Source organism: Nerophis lumbriciformis, linkage group LG01, assembly GCF_033978685.3.
Source record: "Nerophis lumbriciformis linkage group LG01, RoL_Nlum_v2.1, whole genome shotgun sequence".
Lineage (NCBI taxonomy): Eukaryota > Metazoa > Chordata > Actinopteri > Syngnathiformes > Syngnathidae > Nerophis > Nerophis lumbriciformis.
This window is the reverse complement of record NC_084548.2, coordinates 77,075,383-77,094,873: the sequence shown is the minus strand read 5'-3', so window position 1 is coordinate 77,094,873 and position 19,491 is coordinate 77,075,383. Positions and strand designations below refer to the sequence as shown.

Below are 19,491 nucleotides of genomic sequence, written 5' to 3'. Positions count from 1 at the left end.
CTAAAATTCCAAATCACACAGCTGCTTCCAAACAACGAGCTACAAAGATGTTTCAAACTGTAAACCATGCACAAATATTACGGGACCAAAATTTAAAGCCCAAAGGAATATTTGGGGGTCACCTTAATATTAGAAGTGTTGTCCAAAAGACTGAACAAATCCAGCAGTTACTGTCAGACTCTAATCTGGATTACCTTTGTCTATCGGAGACATGGTTAAAACACCTTTTGCTCTAATTAATGTCCCGGGGTACAAGATTTACAGAAAAGACAGATCAAGTGGGAGAGGGGGAGGAGTTATGATGTATGTAAGGAAAAACATTCAAAGTGAACAAATAACCCTCCCAGTAGATCATCTTGAGTGTGTTGGAATTAAAATCACATTGTCCTCAGAAATGTATTTCAAGGTAATTGTAGCATACCGACCGCCCACATTTTTCTCAATTCATTTTCAGACATCCTCAAACAGCACAGTATGAAAGAATTGATCGTTATGGGGGACTTTAATCTGGACTGGTTAAAGAAAGAAACTTTAGGATATTATAAACGGCTTCTACATGACACAAATGATAAGCAGCCCTACTAGAATGACACATTCCTCTTGAACCTTGCTGGATTTGGTATTTACTAATAAACCTGATCGCATAACAAAAACGTACATTTTACTAACAGGCTTATCAGACCATAACATCACATTGATAACACGGAAATTGTCAAAATGTAGGCATCACAGCCAAAAAGGTACACAAAAGTGCTTGCCATATATCCCTAAAAAAGACCAACACTTACTAGAGACTGAACTTAAAACTGTCCCATGGAGTGACATCAATTGGATAAACACCGAACATGCCTGTGATGACCTAATGACAAAAATCAAAGAGATTATCTGTAAATACACTAAAACAAAACCCAGAATGAAAAGTGCTCAAATAAAACCTTGGATTAATGAAACAATTTGGATTCTAATGAGAAATCGGGACTCAGCTCTCAAAAGAGCAATTAAAACAGGTCTAAATACGGATCGTATGATTTTTTAAAGTTTGAGGAACAAAGTTACAATGCTGCTGCGGAAGTCTAGGGCTGACTTTCACTTAGAATGAATCAAAGCTGCAAAAGGGAACATTAGACAATTATGGAAAACCATTGACAAACTCACTGGAAGAGAGCAAAGAAGAAACAACACTACAACATTAAATATCAATGGCACTACTATCACAGACAGTCTAGACATCAATAATGAAGTGAAGTGAAATAAACAAGACATCAACAACTACAGACCAATTAGCCTTCTGCCGTTATATCCAAAGCAAAGAAAAAGAAAAAGTGATCGTTGAGCAACTCACAGAACATTTGGACTATGAAGACCTCCTACATATCATGCAGTTTGGGTTTCAGGCAAGTCACTCGACCGAAACTGCATGTTGCCTTCTACTAGAAACAATCAAACAAAACCTTGACAATGGAGGTGTAGTTGGAGCAATATTCTTAGACCTCCGCAAGGCATTCGATACAGTCAGTCACCCCACGTGACTTACAAAATTAACAACTTTTAAACTGTCCACAGATACTCTGGCCTGGATGATGTCATATCTATCTGGTCAGAGCCAATGTGTCCGTATTGATAACACAACATCCAGTATCACTGCTACTGATATTGGCCTGCCACAAGGCTCTAATATCGGCCCTCTTCTTTTCTCCATTTATGTAAACCACCTGCCATCTGTATGTGAGGATGTAAATATGCAGATGACACGGTTATTTATACTTGGGGAAAGGAACCTGAAACGCTTGCCAGAAAACTTCCAGCAGCCATGGAGAAGATGGCAAGATGGCTACATGACTCTTGTCTTACATTAAACATAAAGAAAACGGCAACAATGTATTTTGTAAACAAATATAAAATGTCATCCTTTCCAAATATAACGGTTAATAAGGAAAGAATACAAAATGTTAGTGAATATCATTACCTGGGTGTCATTTTAGAGCCAACACTTGGCTTTAAAAAACATATCAAACAGATGTGCCAGAGTCTTAAATACAACATAAAAACGTTCAAATGTATCAGGAATTCATTAACACTGGAGGCAGCTCAAACTTATTTTAATGCAATGATTATGTCTCCTTTTTATGATTGTATAACATGTTAGTCGTAGGCAAGCAAAATGACACTGAGGCCATTGGAAACTTTGCACAAACAATCGCTCAAAATCCTTGAGCGAAAACCACAACACCACCATCACTGTTTAGTTCTCCAAAAATATAGATTGTTCAAGTTAGCTAACATTGAAAGATTAGCCTCAATACGAATGGCCCATCGAATCCTAAATAACACTGCACCAGCGCCACTTAAGCACTTTGTCCAGTTGACATCTGCTGTGACAACTAGAAACACACAAGCCTCCACCAGGGGGCAGTGTAGCATACCCAGATGTAAAACATCTTTTGCACAATCAGCCTTTTCATATAAAGCCATAAAGGAATGGAACAAACTCACAACAAACTTGATGACTCTTCATTCACAATTGAAGTTAAAAGTGGCTTTGGAGCAATCAAAGCTGCTCACACGGTCACTAAGGTGGCCACTATGATTGACATGTCAACTTCATGTGTATTATATTTATCCATGAGAGCATTTTTGTTGTAAATTGTGAGGTGTGTGTGTTAAAATCCTGGTTGTTTTTACAAATGATGACAGATGTGAACAAGAGCATGTATTGTCTTTGTGTGATGATGTACATGAAGTGTGCTTGTATTATATATTAAGTATGTGTCCATACTATGACTTTCTTCTTAATACTTGTGTATGATTTTATTGTCATCATTTTTATTGCATGATTTTTGTATCCCTTTAATTTAGGTAGCCAGAGACTGCAGATGGAAATGAGCTATAATCTGGTACAGAACATATCTGTCTTTGAGCGTAATGTTTCTGTGCATTGTCCCTTCAAAATTAAGACTAAACTAAAAAAAAAAGATGATCACATCTTATTCCAAAGTGATTTAGGTTGGGGTCTGATCACTACACTCAACCAATATCGCCCCCTTGTGGTGGCAAATGATAACAAACCTAACTTCTTTCCACATGCTTCAATCTTCCTGCCATTTAATGGTGGCTTGGACTGTAGCCTTTCAACACTTGAATGTGATTAGTTCCTTAAGAAAAATCATTGGCTGCATGAAAGAGGGTTCACTTAGTGGCACACAGGCTGCTGAGCTTCTCTTTTAATATGGCCTTCATTCGAGCAATCTTTTCCTGTTGCTCCAGCTCTTTATAGTCAAAGTCTTCTTTGGGAGTTGAGCAAAAGTCTGAATGCGGAGACTCGCTGGTGAGCCACTTATAGCTGTCGGGTGGTTCATAGGTGATGACAGAATGAGCCTGTTCCAAATGGTTTTGGTTGTCACTGAAATGTTCCACTTGGTCCTGGGCTGCAGCGTGCTGCTCATCCAGCTGCAAAACAAAACACACGCACGTCACTTCATGGGAAGTAAGCAGTCAAAACTCTAAACGTCATTTCTTCCAAAGGGTTAGACCAAAAACTAATCGTACGGGAGCCCAAAATATTTGTGCAATGAGAAATAAAGTCAAACATTTGAATAAAGAACAATTGTAGTGCAGCTCAAAATATTAATGACAAAACAGTGGACAGCAAATAAGAGCGGGCATCGAATCTGGTACATTTTTGGTGCCGACCCAAACCAGCTGGTCTTACTAAATGTACACACACAAAAAAGAAAACATCTATGAGAAGTCTTGGATGTCACCATGCTTGCTACTTTTGATTTGTCACTGCTCTAATATGCCTAATCAATAATCAGCAAAGTCAATTGAAAAAAGTATGGCTTATCTCATTTCTGCTTTGACAGAGTCACGGAATTGGCCAATAAAAGGAAAAGGGCTGTTAAATGCACAATATCAGGGAAAGTGACATTGTTTTGATATATTTATTTTTTGTTTTTATTCAGTCATTGGTGGAACTAAGGATAATATTTGAATATTGTTTTTAATATTGTTGTGCAGCACTTTGGAAACATTTTGTTGTTTAAATGTGCTATATCAATAAAGTGGATTGGATTGGATAAATGTGAGTGAAATGATGTCATTGTGAGAAGAAGAAACATTTCTTTGGGAAAATGATTCATCCGTGCTGAAGCAAACAACACTTGAAACAGCCACTTAACTAGCAAGCTAATGCTAACAAGAACAATCCATACACATTTCATCTGCTTGTGAACGACATCAGCGATAAAAACATTCATGTACAAACAGTTAAAATATTAGCTTGGTGCGCCACATCCGGTCTAACTGTGCTAACAAAGTAGAGGTTGCAAAAAAGTACCTTGCACAAGCGTAATGTATTTTAAACCCTTATTGATACATTTACACAATTATTATGCTTTGACTTCAAATACTTCTCAAAATTGTCCAAAGATGTATTGTACCAAGAAATGTGAGGATTTTTTTTTGCATATAATTCACATTTTATTTGACACATTAAGCACACACTCTATTGTGGTCAATTAAGTGTAAAAGTGCAAAAACTAAATTAAAAACAATTAAAAAGGAAAAACTGAATTGTATTGTTATTTAAATGGACTGTTATTGCTATTACTATTATTTGTTGTGGTTTATTCCTTAATAATATATATCCAAGGTTTTAAAACTAATTTTAAAGTAGAGTTTTACTCATGTTTTCAAATCAATAATCATCAATCAATCTTGCCATAACGGTCTAGCCGTACTTCCGAGTAAACGAACACAAAGATATACAACACACGACTGGTTATTAGATACATTTTTTCATGATCCAAACGTCTTCATGCTTACCTTCTTCTGGTCCTCATCTGGTGATGCTGAATGAGGGAGGGGCTCCCGGGCTTCACATGTCCCCTGTCGGCCTGGTGTAGGGACCCTCATCATCAGGTAAATGTGTTGCTTGTAGATGATGATGGCATCCTCAGAGATGTGAGGTACCTTCTCCACGTGAGACAAGAGGGCGGTACGAGGGCGGCAGGTCCCCGGCATATTATTCCTCAACACGTTATACGCTTCCACACTAGACGAGGTTGAGTAGATTTTCAAGGGACTCTGGGAAAGCTGGAACTCAGCAGTGAGCAGCGAGCGGGCGTCGTGTGTCGCTGTGCTTCGCAAGACTGCTGGACAGATCCATATGCCTCGTGGGGAATCTGCAAGTACCTTCACGCAATTAGGGTCCATGGCGGTGAGGCCCAGTCCTCTCACCACTGAGGGCGGTAAACTCCAAATTGCTATGTTCTTTATTTGAGCCTCTTCAGGGATGTATATCTCTAATCCATCTAGGACGTTCATCTTTCCTGAGGACACATTAGCTTGTCATAAATCATAATGTCAAAACACTCCTGATGTTACATAGTCTGACAATATTTAAGGAAAAATAATCAATCACCATTTTAGAGTTCAACTTGAAGAACTGCATGCACTTTTGACTTTCCTTATCACATTATTTCTAGTGGAGGTCTTTGCTTTCTGACATTCCGCACTCTCATAAATGACTTTAAGTACCAGTACAGCGGAAAAACAAGTTGCCTCTATATTGAAGCTATTATCATAAATATCTGATTTATGACACCTCCAAAGTTTGCGGATAATAAAAATGGTATCAATCAAACGGAGATTCCTGTGCTATTTTGAGAGATAACGAGGAAGCCAGTCACGTGATCACATGACCTAGAGGAGGAACCACAGATCTCTTCCCCATCAACAACAATATGCTAATCAAACAGACTTTGTGACAGCCAACAATTACTTTGGGAACAATTATGATCCAGAACCTTATATTTTCGAGCCCGAACACAAAGAGGAAGAACAATAAGTTTTAGAAGCAGAATGATGGATGCAGTTTCATTGTGCATCCGCAGCATTGCTAGCTGCTAAACATACAAACTAACCAGAATAAAACTAACACTTACTGTAATATTTCCACTCTCGCTGGGATGCCGTCCGACAGCACGCTCACATAATCTCTTTTAGATGAAGATTCACTCACAATCCTCATGAAGGGTTAAACAAAATGCAACAAGCGTCGTTTTGTGTCCTTTTCGCCACATCAGGGATGGGAAAGTCGAAATGCCTGTCAAACCATGGCCACAAGTGTCTACTAGCAGGTGAGAGATGCGTCAAATTTCATCTAGAATTTACTTTTAATAAGTTTGAGACCAATCAGAAGCAGCCGTCGGCTCAGTGTGTCAACTTTAGCAGTGAGCTAATGCTAGCTCACTGCTACCAAAAGTTTGTCTGCGTTGGTGCTTATAATAACAATATCACTCATATTTGGCTCATTTTCATGTAACGACATGTCAGTGGAATATTGTTGGCAGTTTCTGGATGTTTTAGAGAATATAATGAGAGGACCCTCCATCTGTTGACTCAATTGTTAACTATTCGTCTAAGATTTAGAACGCATAAAAGAGCCAAACATATGTGTTCTTGTCTTACATAAAATTGTGAATGATAAACAGCGCATCTCTTTCCAATTGTTGCGTATTTCCAGTATGACTGACCTGACAACATGGTGAGAGTATTTCCAGTATGACTGACCTGACAACACGGTGAGAGTATTTCCAGTACAACTGACCTGACAACATGGTGAGAGTATTTCCAGTATGACTGACCTGACAACACGGTGAGAGTATTTCCAGTACAACTGACCTGACAACATGGTGAGAGTATTTCCAGTACAACTGACCTGACAACATGGTGAGAGTATTTCCAGTATGACTGACCTGACAACATGGTGAGAGTATTTCCAGTATGACTGACCTGACAACATGGTGAGAGTATTTCCAGTATGACTGACCTGACAACATGGTGAGAGTATTTCCAGTATGACTGACCTGACAACATGGTGAGAGTATTTCCAGTATGACTGACCTGACAACATGGTGAGAGTATTTCCAGTATGACTGACCTGACAACATGGTGAGAGTATTTCCAGTACGACTGACCTGACAACATGGTGAGAGTATTTCCAGTATGACTGACCTGACAACATGGTGAGAGTATTTCCAGTATGACTGACCTGACAACATGGTGAGAGTATTTCCAGTATGACTGACCTGACAACATGGTGAGAGTATTTCCAGTATGACTGACCTGACAACATGGTGAGAGTATTTCCAGTATGACTGACCTGACAACATGGTGAGAGTATTTCCAGTATGACTGACCTGACAACATGGTGAGAGTATTTCCAGTATGACTGACCTGACAACACGGTATGACTGACCTGCAACATGGTGCAGAAGTGTTACTACCGTGACGTGGAATCTACGGAAATTACAGAAGTTGTTCGGAGCGGAATATTAAAAATGGCTGACTGAATTGGTGGCATTTCGTGACATTTTAGATGGCATTTTCACATACTTTGTGGACTGTAAATACAATTTGATAAGGTTTAATGGATACAATGACACACAACAAACATATAAAGTAATCTTGTTTTTCCACTCTACTGCTACTTTAATATTTAGTTTCGACCTAAGTGGTTTATTTACGAATTAGAATGCATAAAGAAAGAAAAATATATGTCTGACATAAGGATTGTGAATGATTGACAAAATTCCCCCAAAATGCAGTTCACCTTTAAGTGTTAATTTTTTAGGTGTAAGTTTCGACTAACATTAATAATCTGTTTCTAAAACATATCTAAATATAACCCTTGTCCACCTCAGATGTTGTTGATAGAAGAATGTAATTCATGTCATAAAAACAACAACATTGCTGTTATTGTCCTACCGATAGTTCACTTTTCCTTCACATTTACTGGCAAATATTAGGCTAATAACGGATTGATTGATTTTACATGACATTACTAACACGTTACATTACATTACTAACACGTTACATTACATTACTAACACGTTACTTAGGTTTTCACTTTTTTAGTTAGTCGTATACATCGTCAATAAAAGTTACACCCCGTTCAAATGGTTGTCATTAATTAGATGATTGTTGTCTTTTTGACATGTTACTGTTGTAAACAAAGTAGTGGAATACCTTTCTAAACAACTTAGTTTGACACATTTATTCGCACTTGAAAATGTATTTAGCCAGTCGGTGAAAGATGAAATTAACGTCTGTCAAATGTTTTGTGGCAACGTCATTGGCAAAGAAATGTACATAAAAGAAAGGTAAATGAAAGAAAAAAAAGGTAAATAAAAGAAAAGAAAGGTAAATAAAAGACGACGTACCTTTATTGCTGTTGTGTGCTTCTCGGCGGCCTTCTTGCTCGCACTTCCGCTTCCGGTGATAATATTTGACTATATTTCAGTATGTAATTTTACCAAACGATTATTCACACTGTTGTGCGTCCTCATTTATATTTCTTACATTTCCAGTTCAAGTTCCCCCTTCTTAACGACCAAAGCCATTCTCACGACAAACGCCGTCAAAAATGTTATAGCAGAAACCGGAAGTGCAGATTGTCGTGAGCGCTATGGCGAAAAGTCCAAATTTGATTACAATAAGTCAACTCCTACAACTATCTTTTACGTTTATATGTTACACTTCAAATAAATACTGTATTCTTCAAGAACATATCCTACATACTTGCCAACCTTGAGACCTCCAATTTCGGCAGGTGGGGGGGGGGGTGTTAAGAGGGGAGGCGTATATTGACAGCTAGAATTCACCTAGTCAAGTATTTCATCCATCCATCCTTTTCTACCGCTTATTCCCTTTTTCATTATATATATATACATATATATATATATCTACATCCTGAAAATATGCAAACAAAACTGTGTTTAGATAATTGATACTTCAAACTTGCATAAATAAATATTAAGGAATATAACATAACTTGGCTTCTGAGAGCTTCAAAATGTAATGAATAAAATGTTAAAGTTGTTGATAAACAAGCAATTATTTTAATAATTAAATATGATCATTTAAAATTTATTATTTCAAATATGTTTATTTTAATGTATAATTCTATGGCTGAGTGTAACAAGGAGTCAGAAAAATATAATTAATTTTGATGTTTTTAGCTAAATATAGTAAAAACTTTTTTTTTTTTAAATTAATATATATATTTATTTTTAGGTAAGACAAACATAATAATACAATGTATCTCTAGTCTGGATGATTTAGTTCTTGTCACCCTGTTGTCCTCCCGTCATGAAAAAAGGCTGTCCTCACTCAGGTCGCATGGAGCTGGAGGGGGCGTGGCCTCCAGCTCCGGCTGAAAATCGGGAGATTTTCGGGAGAATATTTGTCCCGGGAGGTTTTCGGGAGAGGCGCTGAATTTCGGGAGTCTCCTGGAAAATTCGGGAGGGTTGGCAAGTATGATATCCTACCATGTCAGACCTACACTAAATAATTCAATGATGATTTATCTTGTGTGATGACTGTATTATGATGATAGTATATATCTGTATCATCAATCAATTGAAGTGGACCCCGACTTAAACAAGTGTGAAAAACTTATTGGGGTGTTACCATTTAGTGGTCAATTGTACGGAATATGTACTACACTGTACAATCTACTAATAAACGTTTCAATCAATCAATCAATGTCTTTAAAACGAGATGAGATTTATGGATCTTTGAGGAGAGCCGGATATTGAGGAGCCGTTCCTTTCAAAGAGCCGTTCAAGAGACTGGCTCGTTTAATCAAAGAAGCAATCACTGATAGCAGTTATGCGATAAAGATGTGGATCAGAATAAGGTATCACATTGGTGGGAATTATTCTGAAATATTGATTATTTTATTTTTTGTGTTTTCTCATTGTAAACATTTCAGAAATTGGTAGCATATCCCTATGCTTTGACAGTGACGGCATTTTAACTATACGGAAAAAATACATTCAAAAACTAAAAGTAAGAATAACATACTAAAACCCTTGAACTACTACAGAACAATATCCAGAAAAGTGAATTCAAATAAAATAAAAATGTTTTCAATGTTTATTTAAATAAGTAGTTGTTGACTTCAAAACCAGTACAATAAAAACTTTTTTAAAAGTACTGGAAAATGCCATTTCTGTAGACATTTACTGTAAATGCTGAAAAGCCAAAGACGAACTGAAATGCTAACAGCTAGCACACTGACCAGGTAGCAAAATAAGGTAAAAAAAGAGAAAAAAGTTTACATGCTAATTTAGTTAGCATTAGTGAAATAGATCAATATGACACTGAGGGGGAAGCACGTTTAGTGCATGTGCCTCACAACACGAAGGTCCTGGGTTCAATCCCGGGAACTTTCTGTGTGGAGTTTGCATGTTCTCCCCGTGACAGCGTGGGTTCCCTCTAGGTACTCTGGCTTTCTCCCACCTCCAAAGACATGCACCTGGGGATAGGCCCCTCCCACCTCCAAAGACATGCACCTGGGGATAGGCCCCTCCCACCTCCAAAGACATGCACCTGGGGATAGATTGATTGGCCACACTAAATGGTCCCTCGTGTGTGAATGTTGGCCCTGCAATGAGGTGGTGATTTCCACCCGATTGCAGCTGAGATAGGCTCCAGCACCCACCGTGATCCCGAATGGGACAAGGGGTAGAAAATGGATGGATGGATGGCACTGAGGTGTGCACCTGCTAAATTAGTGGGGGAAATATTTAGCATGCTAATGTTAGCATGTTAAAATGTCAACGAACATGTGCCAAGTACCAAAATATGTTTGATATGTATACCTACAAAATGTTCCTTTTTTTTTTTTTCAAAGCTAGCATACGAATGCGGGCATGCTAACAGATATAATTTATCAAGTAACAAAATATTGGACATATACCTGCACAATTACAAAAAGAGCCAACATGCTGCTCTTAGAATGCTAACTACTGTGCCGAGGGCCATTAAAAATGCTGTTTACCGTTGACTTGGACTCATTTTCTAGTCCAGTTAGAAAATGACTCCTAAACAAACGGCTCACAACTGCAAACCCACTGTCATCGTTCACTTAAGTCGTTCAAAAGACTCAATCTGTTTACGAACGTCACATCGCTATTCAAAACCCCCGTTTTTACCCCATCATGAAACAACTATTTACCGCAACAACTTTGTCAGTTACCTGTTTTTATTGTATAAAATAATGTTAATATAAAAGTGCTACAACAATTTTATTAGAGAGGTAACTGTATGTTTGACATACATGCCTGTACAGTACTGAATTGAACAAACGTGTCATTTGCTAACAGTTGGTTTGATAAGTAACATCCTATCCTGAAATAACGGGCCAAGGCAAAGAAATCAAGCCAACATGTCAGCCATAGAGACTTGAAATAACTAATACAAGGTGTGCAAAGAAATGTTAGTGTTGTCATCAGGAGGTGTCCTGGCTGCTAACATTACAGACCAGTAGCGTTAGACCTGAGGCTGCCGAGACAGTAACAGGGACATTATTCACTATTTTGACACTCGTCTAAACGTAGCGTTATGAGAACCACACTTGAGAACGATACAATCAAGGTTTTAAAAATATCCTTTTTTTTTTAAATACTTACACAATTCTATGAAACTTACAATATAGTGCAGACGAGTATTAAAGTTCATATTTCAGCAGTATAGGAAAATATACCAGCAAAAATAGGGATGGAATTGCAAAAAGGGATTTCCTTACTTGATTGTTGACAGGGATGGTCAGTGTAGGACATCTGTTGTGTAACATTTCCAAATAACACAAACTGGTGCATTGCAGTCTAAATTCAAAATGTGCTGCTTTTAGTGTTTCTGGTTGAGGTCGGGTCTTACATTCACTTGTTTGATTTGAACTTTTGCTGACGTCCACCACTTTTACACTCTTTCCTTACTTTGAGCACTCTTGGCCTGGCCGGGACGTCCACCCTCAGACCGCCGGAGACACAACATGGACACTTTGTGCGCTTCCTGGCCCTTCCCATTCTGCTTGTGTTCGTAGGAACACTGTTGAGGGCCTGGACAGCCGAGTCCTGGGAGTTGGTGGCGTGTGATTCAGCCATGTCGGGGAGATCGTCATCTATCGGCTCCACGTAACCAACCACTGAATTCGGGTCCAGATCACACAAAGCATGTGCATCCGGACTTAGAGGAACTGTAACTCCTGGCAAATGATCTTTGTATGAGAGTTTCCTTTTTTTAATGTCAGAGTCCTGCCAACAAAGTCCCTTCCATTTCAACGAGGATCTCTTCTCTTCAGACTCCTCAGATGATACGGTGTTCATCTTCTGCAGGCAAATTTTCACCTCAGACGTAATCCCAAACATTTTCCTGTAAAGGTGGTCAGTTTTGTGGTTTCTGGAAGATCTGCACACTGGTTCTGCATTTGACGAGATCTGGAAAAAAGCGAAACTTTAATTGAGCAAGTCTGACACAATATGGAAAACACAAGTCAACAGTCTCCCTAAAGTCCCTTATGTAACTTATTACAATTTGATCAATATGTTATTTGACCAATTTTAGGAATTTACTGAACAAAAAAATAAACGCAACATTTTTGTTTTTGCTTCCACTTTTCATGAGTTGAACTCAAAGATCTAGAAACTTTTACTATATACACTATACTATATCCCACATCTCTGTGAGCGTTTTGAGTATCTCATAATAGAAAAGCGCGATATAAAATCTAATCTATTATTATTAAAAGACCTATTCCTCTCAAATACTGTTCATAAATCTGTTAGCGAGCATTTCTTCTTTGCCAAGATAATCCATCCCACCTCACAGGTGTGACATCTTAGAATGCTGATTAAACAGCATGATTATTGCAAAGGTGTGCCTTAGGCTGCCCACAATAAAAGGCCCTTCTGAAATGGGCAGTTTTATCACACAGCACAATGCCACAGATGTCGCAAGTTTCGAGGGAGCGTGCAGTCGGCATGCTGACTGCAGGAGTGTCCACCAGAGCTGTTGCCAGTGAATTGAATGTTAATTTCTCTACCATAAGCCGTCTCCAAAGGCGTTTCAGAGAATTTGGCAGTACATCCATCCGGCCTCACAACCGAAGACCACGTGTAACCACACCAACCCAGGACCTCCAAATCCAGCAGGTGCACCTTCATGATCGTCTGAGACCAGCCACCCGGACAGCTGCTGGAACAATTGGTTTGCATAACCAAATCATTTCTGCACAAACTGTGAGAAGTCGTCTCAGGGAAGCTCATCTGCTACTATTTGAGAAATCTGACTAATTTAGTGCTTGGAAACATAGTCAAAGGTAATAATGTTTTTTGTGTCCTTAGTTTTGTCATTTTCGGTTTCGGCCACCAATTTTATTGTGGTGCATTTCTACCTAAAATGTTAGATCATCCCAATGGGGAGCTAGTAATAATATAACAATGGAAATTAGAGGGACAAACTTTGACCTGAACCAGGGGGAAAACCCACTTGGAAGACAGTTTCCTTACCTTGATTTCATCTGTGGATTTTCTGTTGTTGTGATCTGAAATACTGGAATCTGACAAACTCTTCATTTCTAGGGCCAGCTCCACGTTGTCCATCTGTTGCTTCGTCCTGTATTGACTACTTATGACATCAATTTTATGAGTTTCTGTGCTGACCAACATGCTCTGGTCAGGTTGTAGTCTTCTTTCAGTAGGGATTCCGTTTGTGTGTTTGCGTGTTAGTTGATTAAGGACAGAACTGGAACCATTGTTGTGTTCAGTCACACTGTCCAGGCTCTTTATGCTTGTCTGGTCGGTTTCATTCTCAAGTGTTTCAGCTACCGGGCACAGTGTTGGCACAGACTTCGGGTTTGGTGGAATATAGGACACAAATATCACATTATCTTCATCCAAAGGAACAGATGGTGTTGTCTGACACAAATCCTCTGGATTATTGTCATTGCAAAGGTCGATCACTTCATTTGGCTCCTTTGAAATAATGAGTGAACTCTGGGATGATGCTACTGGGAATTCTTTGCGACGGCAAACTTTTTCAGCCGCAGTGGTTGAAAAGGTTTCCTGGCTCCCTGTTGGAAGTGAAACGTTGCACTTTGTGGATGCAAAAAACACCGTGCCGTCATATATGACCAAGGCTTTTTGACAATCAGCTTCACTTCGGGAGTTTCTTGTCAAGCCCGATGGATGAACAGGCTTCCCATCGTTCTTGGGGCCCAGTTCCATTGCTTGGAAAGTCTTGGAACTAAGACTTTGCACTACCCCAACATTCTTATTGCCTTGTTGCATTATTTGGAAAGTCTTGGAACTAAAACTTTCCACTATCCCAACATTCTTGCTGCCCTGTTCCATTGTTGGAAAAGTCTTGGAACTAAGACTTGGCACTATCCCAACGTTCTTGCTGCCCTGTTCCGTTGTTTGAAATGTATTGAAACAAAGACTTTGCACTCTCCCAACGTTCTTGCTGCCCTGTTCCGTCGTTGGAAAGGTATTGGAACTAACTGTCAAAGAATGTGAAAGTTCAGTAGATGACTCATTGGAGTTAACTTCTTCAATCACCCACTTCATTGGGCTGTTGGACCTATTGGAAACCTTTGGAATTAATTTCAAATGTGCATTGGATACGCCCAGTGACAGTGACGTCTGAGGCGATGCAGACCAAATACTCTCAGCTTCGGAATGGTTTGAAACAGCATCGCTTTCATAGACGGATGTCTTGGACGATCCATTGGTCCTACAAGTCGGGTCTGAAGTCGATAAGGTGTTCGTTAATGGAGTGCAAATCTGTCTCCTTCTGCAAGAGGGAGGTTGAGATACTGGAACGGCTTGCACATGGCTTCTGGGGTGCGGTTCAAAAATCCTTAACGGGTGGTGATTTAACGACACGCCAAGCGCCAGCCTTTGGTCTGCTATACCAAGTTGATTGGGCAAAGAATTCACAAAGGAAGCCGGACTGCTGACTGTGTGTTGGGTGGCTAAAGAAGTCATGAGTGCCTTTCTTCTATTGGGAACAGGTGCAGGTCCAACGATTACTGGTATAAACTTGCATGTTTGAGGCTTGTTTTTTTGAGTTTGGACAATATTTCCATTAACCATTTGAACAGGGATCAGCGACATGACGTTCTTGCCATCAGCTCCTATGGCAGGCATGGCCTGGTAGAAGATACCTGTCCTGCAGAGAGAGAAAAAAAAATTAACAGACATATTTCTATGTTTAGTCTTATTGCTTTTGCTTCACTAATCTTTATAAAACATGATTAATAATTAATTGATGTCATAGTCGGTTTTCACTATATCATATTAATTTTTGAAATCCTTGTTACCTGTGCCAGTAAAATATGTAGTCGTATGTAGGTTTGTCTGTCTGTTAGCAAAAAGTCATGGGCAGATTTTCATGAAACTTTCAGGAATTGGAATGAAAAACAACCGATTAGATTTGTACTATGTTACCTTAAGTTTACTCTTCTGTGTGTGTGTGTATGCTAGCGGCCCAGCAGAGACAGAAAGTGGAGTCTTTCATTCCGCTTTAGATAGCTCAAAAGTTTATGGGCAGAGTGTTTCATTTAAATTTCAGGAAATGGGATAAGAGACACGTCCTCACATTTTTGGGCTGATCTGGATCATTTCTACTTTTTTACTTCAAGTTTACGTTACGAACCTCAACTGTGTATGCCTCCACCCTTAGAGACAAAAACAGTCAGTGGATGACAGACCAGAGGCTTCTTTCAATGCGCTACACATAGCTCAAAAAGGGACGATTTTCATCTACTTTTCAGGGAATGTAATGAGCAGCACTGTTAGTGTAAATATTTTTTTGTAAATGAAGTGGTAATCTTTAGTGTAAGTTAGCACATGCCTAAACGTATCTCAAGATGAATTTGCAGTGATAAGGTTGTATTTTTTGCCTCATTTCTGTGAGAATTACAACATTAAGGAGTGAGACTATCCAGGACTGGCTGCAGTACGCTCAAACAACCCCATCTGTGAGCAGATAATACTCTATCTTTTCTTTCTCTTTCGGATTTATCAAGTTTTATTTGGTCGGTAGAGCATTTTTCACTCATGCTTTAAGTTTGGGATGCGGAAAAAAACTATGTTTCATAATCTGATTAGTCAACTAACAGTAGGATAGTCAAAACAGTCCCTATATGACCTACTCAGTGGCCTAGTGGTTAGAGTGTCCGCCCTGAGATCGGTAGGTTGTGGGTTCAAACCCCGGCCGAGTCATACCAAAGACTATAAAAATGGGACCCATTACCTCCCTGCTTGGCACTCAGTATCAAGGGTTGGAATTAGGGGTTAAATCACCAAAAAATGATTCCCGGGCGCGGCCACCGCTGCTGCCCACTGCTCCCCTCACCTCCCAGGGGGTGCTCAAGGGTGATGGGTTAAATGCAGAGAATAATTTCGCCACACCTAGTGTGTGTGTGACAATCATTGGTACTTTAACTTTAACTTTATATGTAACATGTTTAACATGTCTGGAACAAACTGTACCAAATATAATATCAATTAATCACATCACTCGATCATGCAGGAAAAAAAATTGAGTTCAAATTCTGTACACTTTGTATCACCACTTGAAGTATATCAAAGTAGTTTAGATTGTGAAGGCACATGTGCTAAAATAGAAGATCAGAACAATTTGTATGCAGGCTGTTTTGTGAGATTATCAGCATCATCGCTTCTCATATTTTATATATAATCTGAGTTGTTAAAGGTATATGTCTTCATAAAGAATCATGTCAATATACATTTATTTTTCAACTATAACAGAGTCGAATGCAGTTGTGGTTATTTGTAGTTTGCAGTGGTGTAGAACTACAATGCATATATGGGTAATATTTTGCCTTTCTTTTGTAGCTAAATGGGGCTGTAATCAGGTTGTTAGGAATGTAACTTCACAATAATTGTAAACACAACTCCAAAATATAAGAACCAGCTCAGTAGTATAGTATAATGCATACTCGATAAACAATATCAATATATATCACGATAGACAAGTAATCGATAGCAATAAAAAATTAAACGATCAATTTTTTTTTTTCAATCTTCGGAAGAAAGTGTAAGTTGATAGACTTAGATTGGTCATTTCTAGTCCAAAACAGTTGTATTTTCCCACTACGATAGGGCGAAACCATCCTTGCCCAGGCACACCCTCCTGGTTTTTGACGTGGATGAATGAGAACCATCATAGACAAAAGCGTAAGTACCGTATTTTCCGCACTATTAGCCGCACCTAAAAACCACAAATTTACTCAAAAGCTGACAGTGCAGCTTTTAACCCGGTGCGCTTTATATATGGATAAATATTAAGATTCATTTTCATAAAGTTTCTGTCTCGCAACTTCGGTAAACAGCCGCCATCTTTTTTCCCGGTAGAACAGGAAGCGCTTCTTCTTCTACGCAAGCAACCGCCAAGGTAAGCACCCGCCCCCATAGAACAGGAAGCGCTTCTTCTTCTACTGTAAGCAACCACCCGCCCGCGTAGAAGAAGAAAAAGCGCGCGGATATTACCGTACGTTTCATTTCCTGTTTACATCTGTAAAGACCACAAAATGGCTCCTACTAAGCGACAAGGATCCGGTTCATGAAAAGACGCAATCTCTCCATCCGCACACGGATTACTATTTCACAGCAACTGATATTCCTGTGAACCGCACTGTGGATACAACGGGAGCACGTACGGTGAATATTCGCACCACAGGGAATGAGAAGTCATCCTTCACTGTGGTTCTAGCTTGCCATGCTAATGGCCAGAAACTTCCACCCATGGTGATATTCAAAAGGAAGACCTTGCCAAAAGAGACCTTTCCAGCCGGCGTCATCATAAAAGCTAACTCGAAGGGATGGATGAAGAAAAGATGAGCGAGTGGTTAAGGTAAGTTTAAGTTTACGCGAAGAGGCCGGGTGGCTTTTTTCACGCAGCTCTGTCCATGTTGATATACGTATGTTTGTGATTGCACATTTGCGTACATTTTGGGAGTGAACAGAGTTGTTAGAACGCTGGTTTTTAATATATTATTAAAGTTTGACTGACCTATCTGACTGTTTTTTTGACATTCCTTTAGCGCAGTTAGATGCGGCTTACAACACGGGGCGGCTTATAGGTGGACAAAGTTTTGAAATATGCCGTTCATTGAAGGCGCGGCTTTTAACCCAGGGCGCCTTATGGTGCGGAAAATACGGTACTTGCACTTTTTTATGGTGGGGCAACTTTAAACTTTAAAGGAGCATTACTGCCACCTACTCTATCGGAGTGTAAACCTACTCAGTGGCCTAGTGGTTAGAGTGTCCGCCCTGAGATGGGTAGGTTGTGAGTTCAAACCCCGGCCGAGTCATACCAAAGACTATAAAAATGGGACCCATGACCTCCCTGCTTGACACTCAGCATCAAGGGTTGGAATTGGGGGTTAAATCACCAAAAAATGATTCCCGGGCGCGGCCATCACTGCTGCTCACTGCTCCCCTCACCTCCCAGGGGGTGATCAAGGGTGATGGGTCAAATGCAGAGAATAATTTCGCCACACCTAGTGTGTGTGTGTGTGTGTGTGTGACAATCATTGCTACTTTAACTTTTAACCAAAGTTCCCTCCCTAAACCTGCAGACCATAGTTCTTTCAGCTATCTCTAGGTTTACATTTACACACTTTGTACTATTTTGTTACACTTTACTAAGCAGTTCCTACACATTCCTTATTTTTGGTAAGTGTTATTTGGGAATGTTGTTGACATTTCCTTTCCTTTCTGCCTCGATAGCTGAGGGGATTCTAATCAGAAAAAGTTTGCATTTGAAATAAAAAATGTTTACATTTCATATATTTTTCGATAGATCATACAAATAATCAATATTTATCGATATCGACCGATATAAATCACTAATATCGCAATACGGTTTTCCACCATATCGCCCCGCCTTACAAACACCTCTTGAGAAATATCAATCAACACACATCCATCCATCCATTTTCTACCGCTTGTCCCCTTTGGGGTCGCGGGGGGGCTGGAGCCTAGCTCAGCTGCATGTGTACACCCTGGACAAAGGAAGTCGGGGTACACCCTGGACAAGTCGCCCCCCTCATGGCAAACGATCAAAAAGAGAGCGCTGCTTTTAAGTTGTCTTCCCAGTCACACTTGTATGTCATTACAGCACAATTGGTACCTTTGAGCTGCACGATGTTCGCTACGAGATGAATACATGCTTCTTCTTCTCCAATGAGATCCTAACGAGATGAATACATGCTTCTTCTTCTTCTTCTTCTCCAACACTTGCGGGAATTGATCAACAACTTGCGAGAGACATACTAATGTCATTAAAGCAGAATTGGTACCTTTGAGCTGCATGATGTTCGCTACAAGATGAATACATGCTTCTTCTTCTCCAATGAGATCCTAACGAGATGAAAACATGAAGAATCTTCTTCTTCTTCTTCTTCTTCTTCTTCTTCTTCTTCTTCTTCTTCTTCTTCTTCTTCTTCTTCTTCTTCTTCTTCAGCACTTGCGGGAATTGATCAACAACTTGCGGGAGACATACTAATGATCCATTCTTGCTAGTTTAGTTAGTGAACCACTAAACACAACGTCCACCTTTCTTCATGCATATTTATCTGCAGCTTGTTGGATGTACACGTCCTCGTCACTT

At 39.5% G+C, this 19,491-nt stretch overlaps 2 protein-coding genes across 5 annotated transcripts; both read right to left on the bottom strand.

Moving 5' to 3' along the window:
• Positions 1-1,825: 1,825 nt before the first annotated feature.
• On the bottom strand, positions 1,826-8,428 carry LOC133612544 (uncharacterized). 2 transcript variants are annotated; one of them, XM_072915885.1, is made up of 3 exons: positions 8,226-8,427; positions 4,825-5,183; positions 1,826-3,447 (listed from the first exon to the last, which is right to left on the bottom strand). In XM_072915885.1, exons 2-3 carry the CDS (start codon positions 5,020-5,022, stop codon positions 3,187-3,189), a joined length of 459 nt encoding a protein of 152 aa, XP_072771986.1. In that variant the 5' UTR covers positions 5,023-5,183; positions 8,226-8,427; the 3' UTR covers positions 1,826-3,186. The 2 variants fall into 2 exon arrangements, with proteins under 2 accessions (XP_072771986.1, XP_061826023.2); XM_061970039.2 differs by having other exon boundaries at positions 1,829-3,447; positions 4,825-5,330; positions 8,226-8,428.
• A 1,357-nt stretch (positions 8,429-9,785) lies between these two features.
• Positions 9,786-19,260, bottom strand: lrif1 (ligand dependent nuclear receptor interacting factor 1). Of its 3 annotated transcripts, XM_072914766.1 has the most exons (4): positions 19,231-19,246; positions 19,012-19,102; positions 13,359-15,021; positions 9,788-12,287 (listed from the first exon to the last, which is right to left on the bottom strand). In XM_072914766.1, the coding sequence occupies exons 2-4, from the start codon at positions 19,047-19,049 to the stop codon at positions 11,730-11,732; spliced, it is 2,259 nt and encodes a 752-aa protein (XP_072770867.1). In that variant the 5' UTR covers positions 19,050-19,102; positions 19,231-19,246; the 3' UTR covers positions 9,788-11,729. The 3 variants fall into 3 exon arrangements, with proteins under 3 accessions (XP_072770869.1, XP_072770867.1, XP_072770862.1); XM_072914768.1 differs by lacking the exon at positions 19,012-19,102 and having other exon boundaries at positions 9,786-12,287; positions 19,181-19,260; XM_072914761.1 differs by lacking the exon at positions 19,231-19,246 and having other exon boundaries at positions 9,789-12,287; positions 19,012-19,106.
• Positions 19,261-19,491: the final 231 nt, after the last annotated feature.

Coding starts and splice junctions, on each gene's coding strand:
- LOC133612544 (XM_061970039.2), bottom strand. CDS start 5,325: ATGAACGTCCTAGATGGATTAGAGATATACATCCCTGAAGAGGCTCAA. Junction 3,448..4,824: donor CAGATGAGGACCAGAAGAAG/GTAAGCATGAAG, acceptor TTTGTTTTGCAG/CTGGATGAGCAGCACGCTGC.
- lrif1 (XM_072914768.1), bottom strand. CDS start 19,218: ATGTATTCATCTTGTAGCGAACATCATGCAGCTCAAAG. Junction 15,022..19,180: donor GAACATCATGCAGCTCAAAG/GTACCAATTCTG, acceptor CTCTCTCTGCAG/GACAGGTATCTTCTACCAGG. Junction 12,288..13,358: donor AATCCACAGATGAAATCAAG/GTAAGGAAACTG, acceptor GCTTTTTTCCAG/ATCTCGTCAAATGCAGAACC.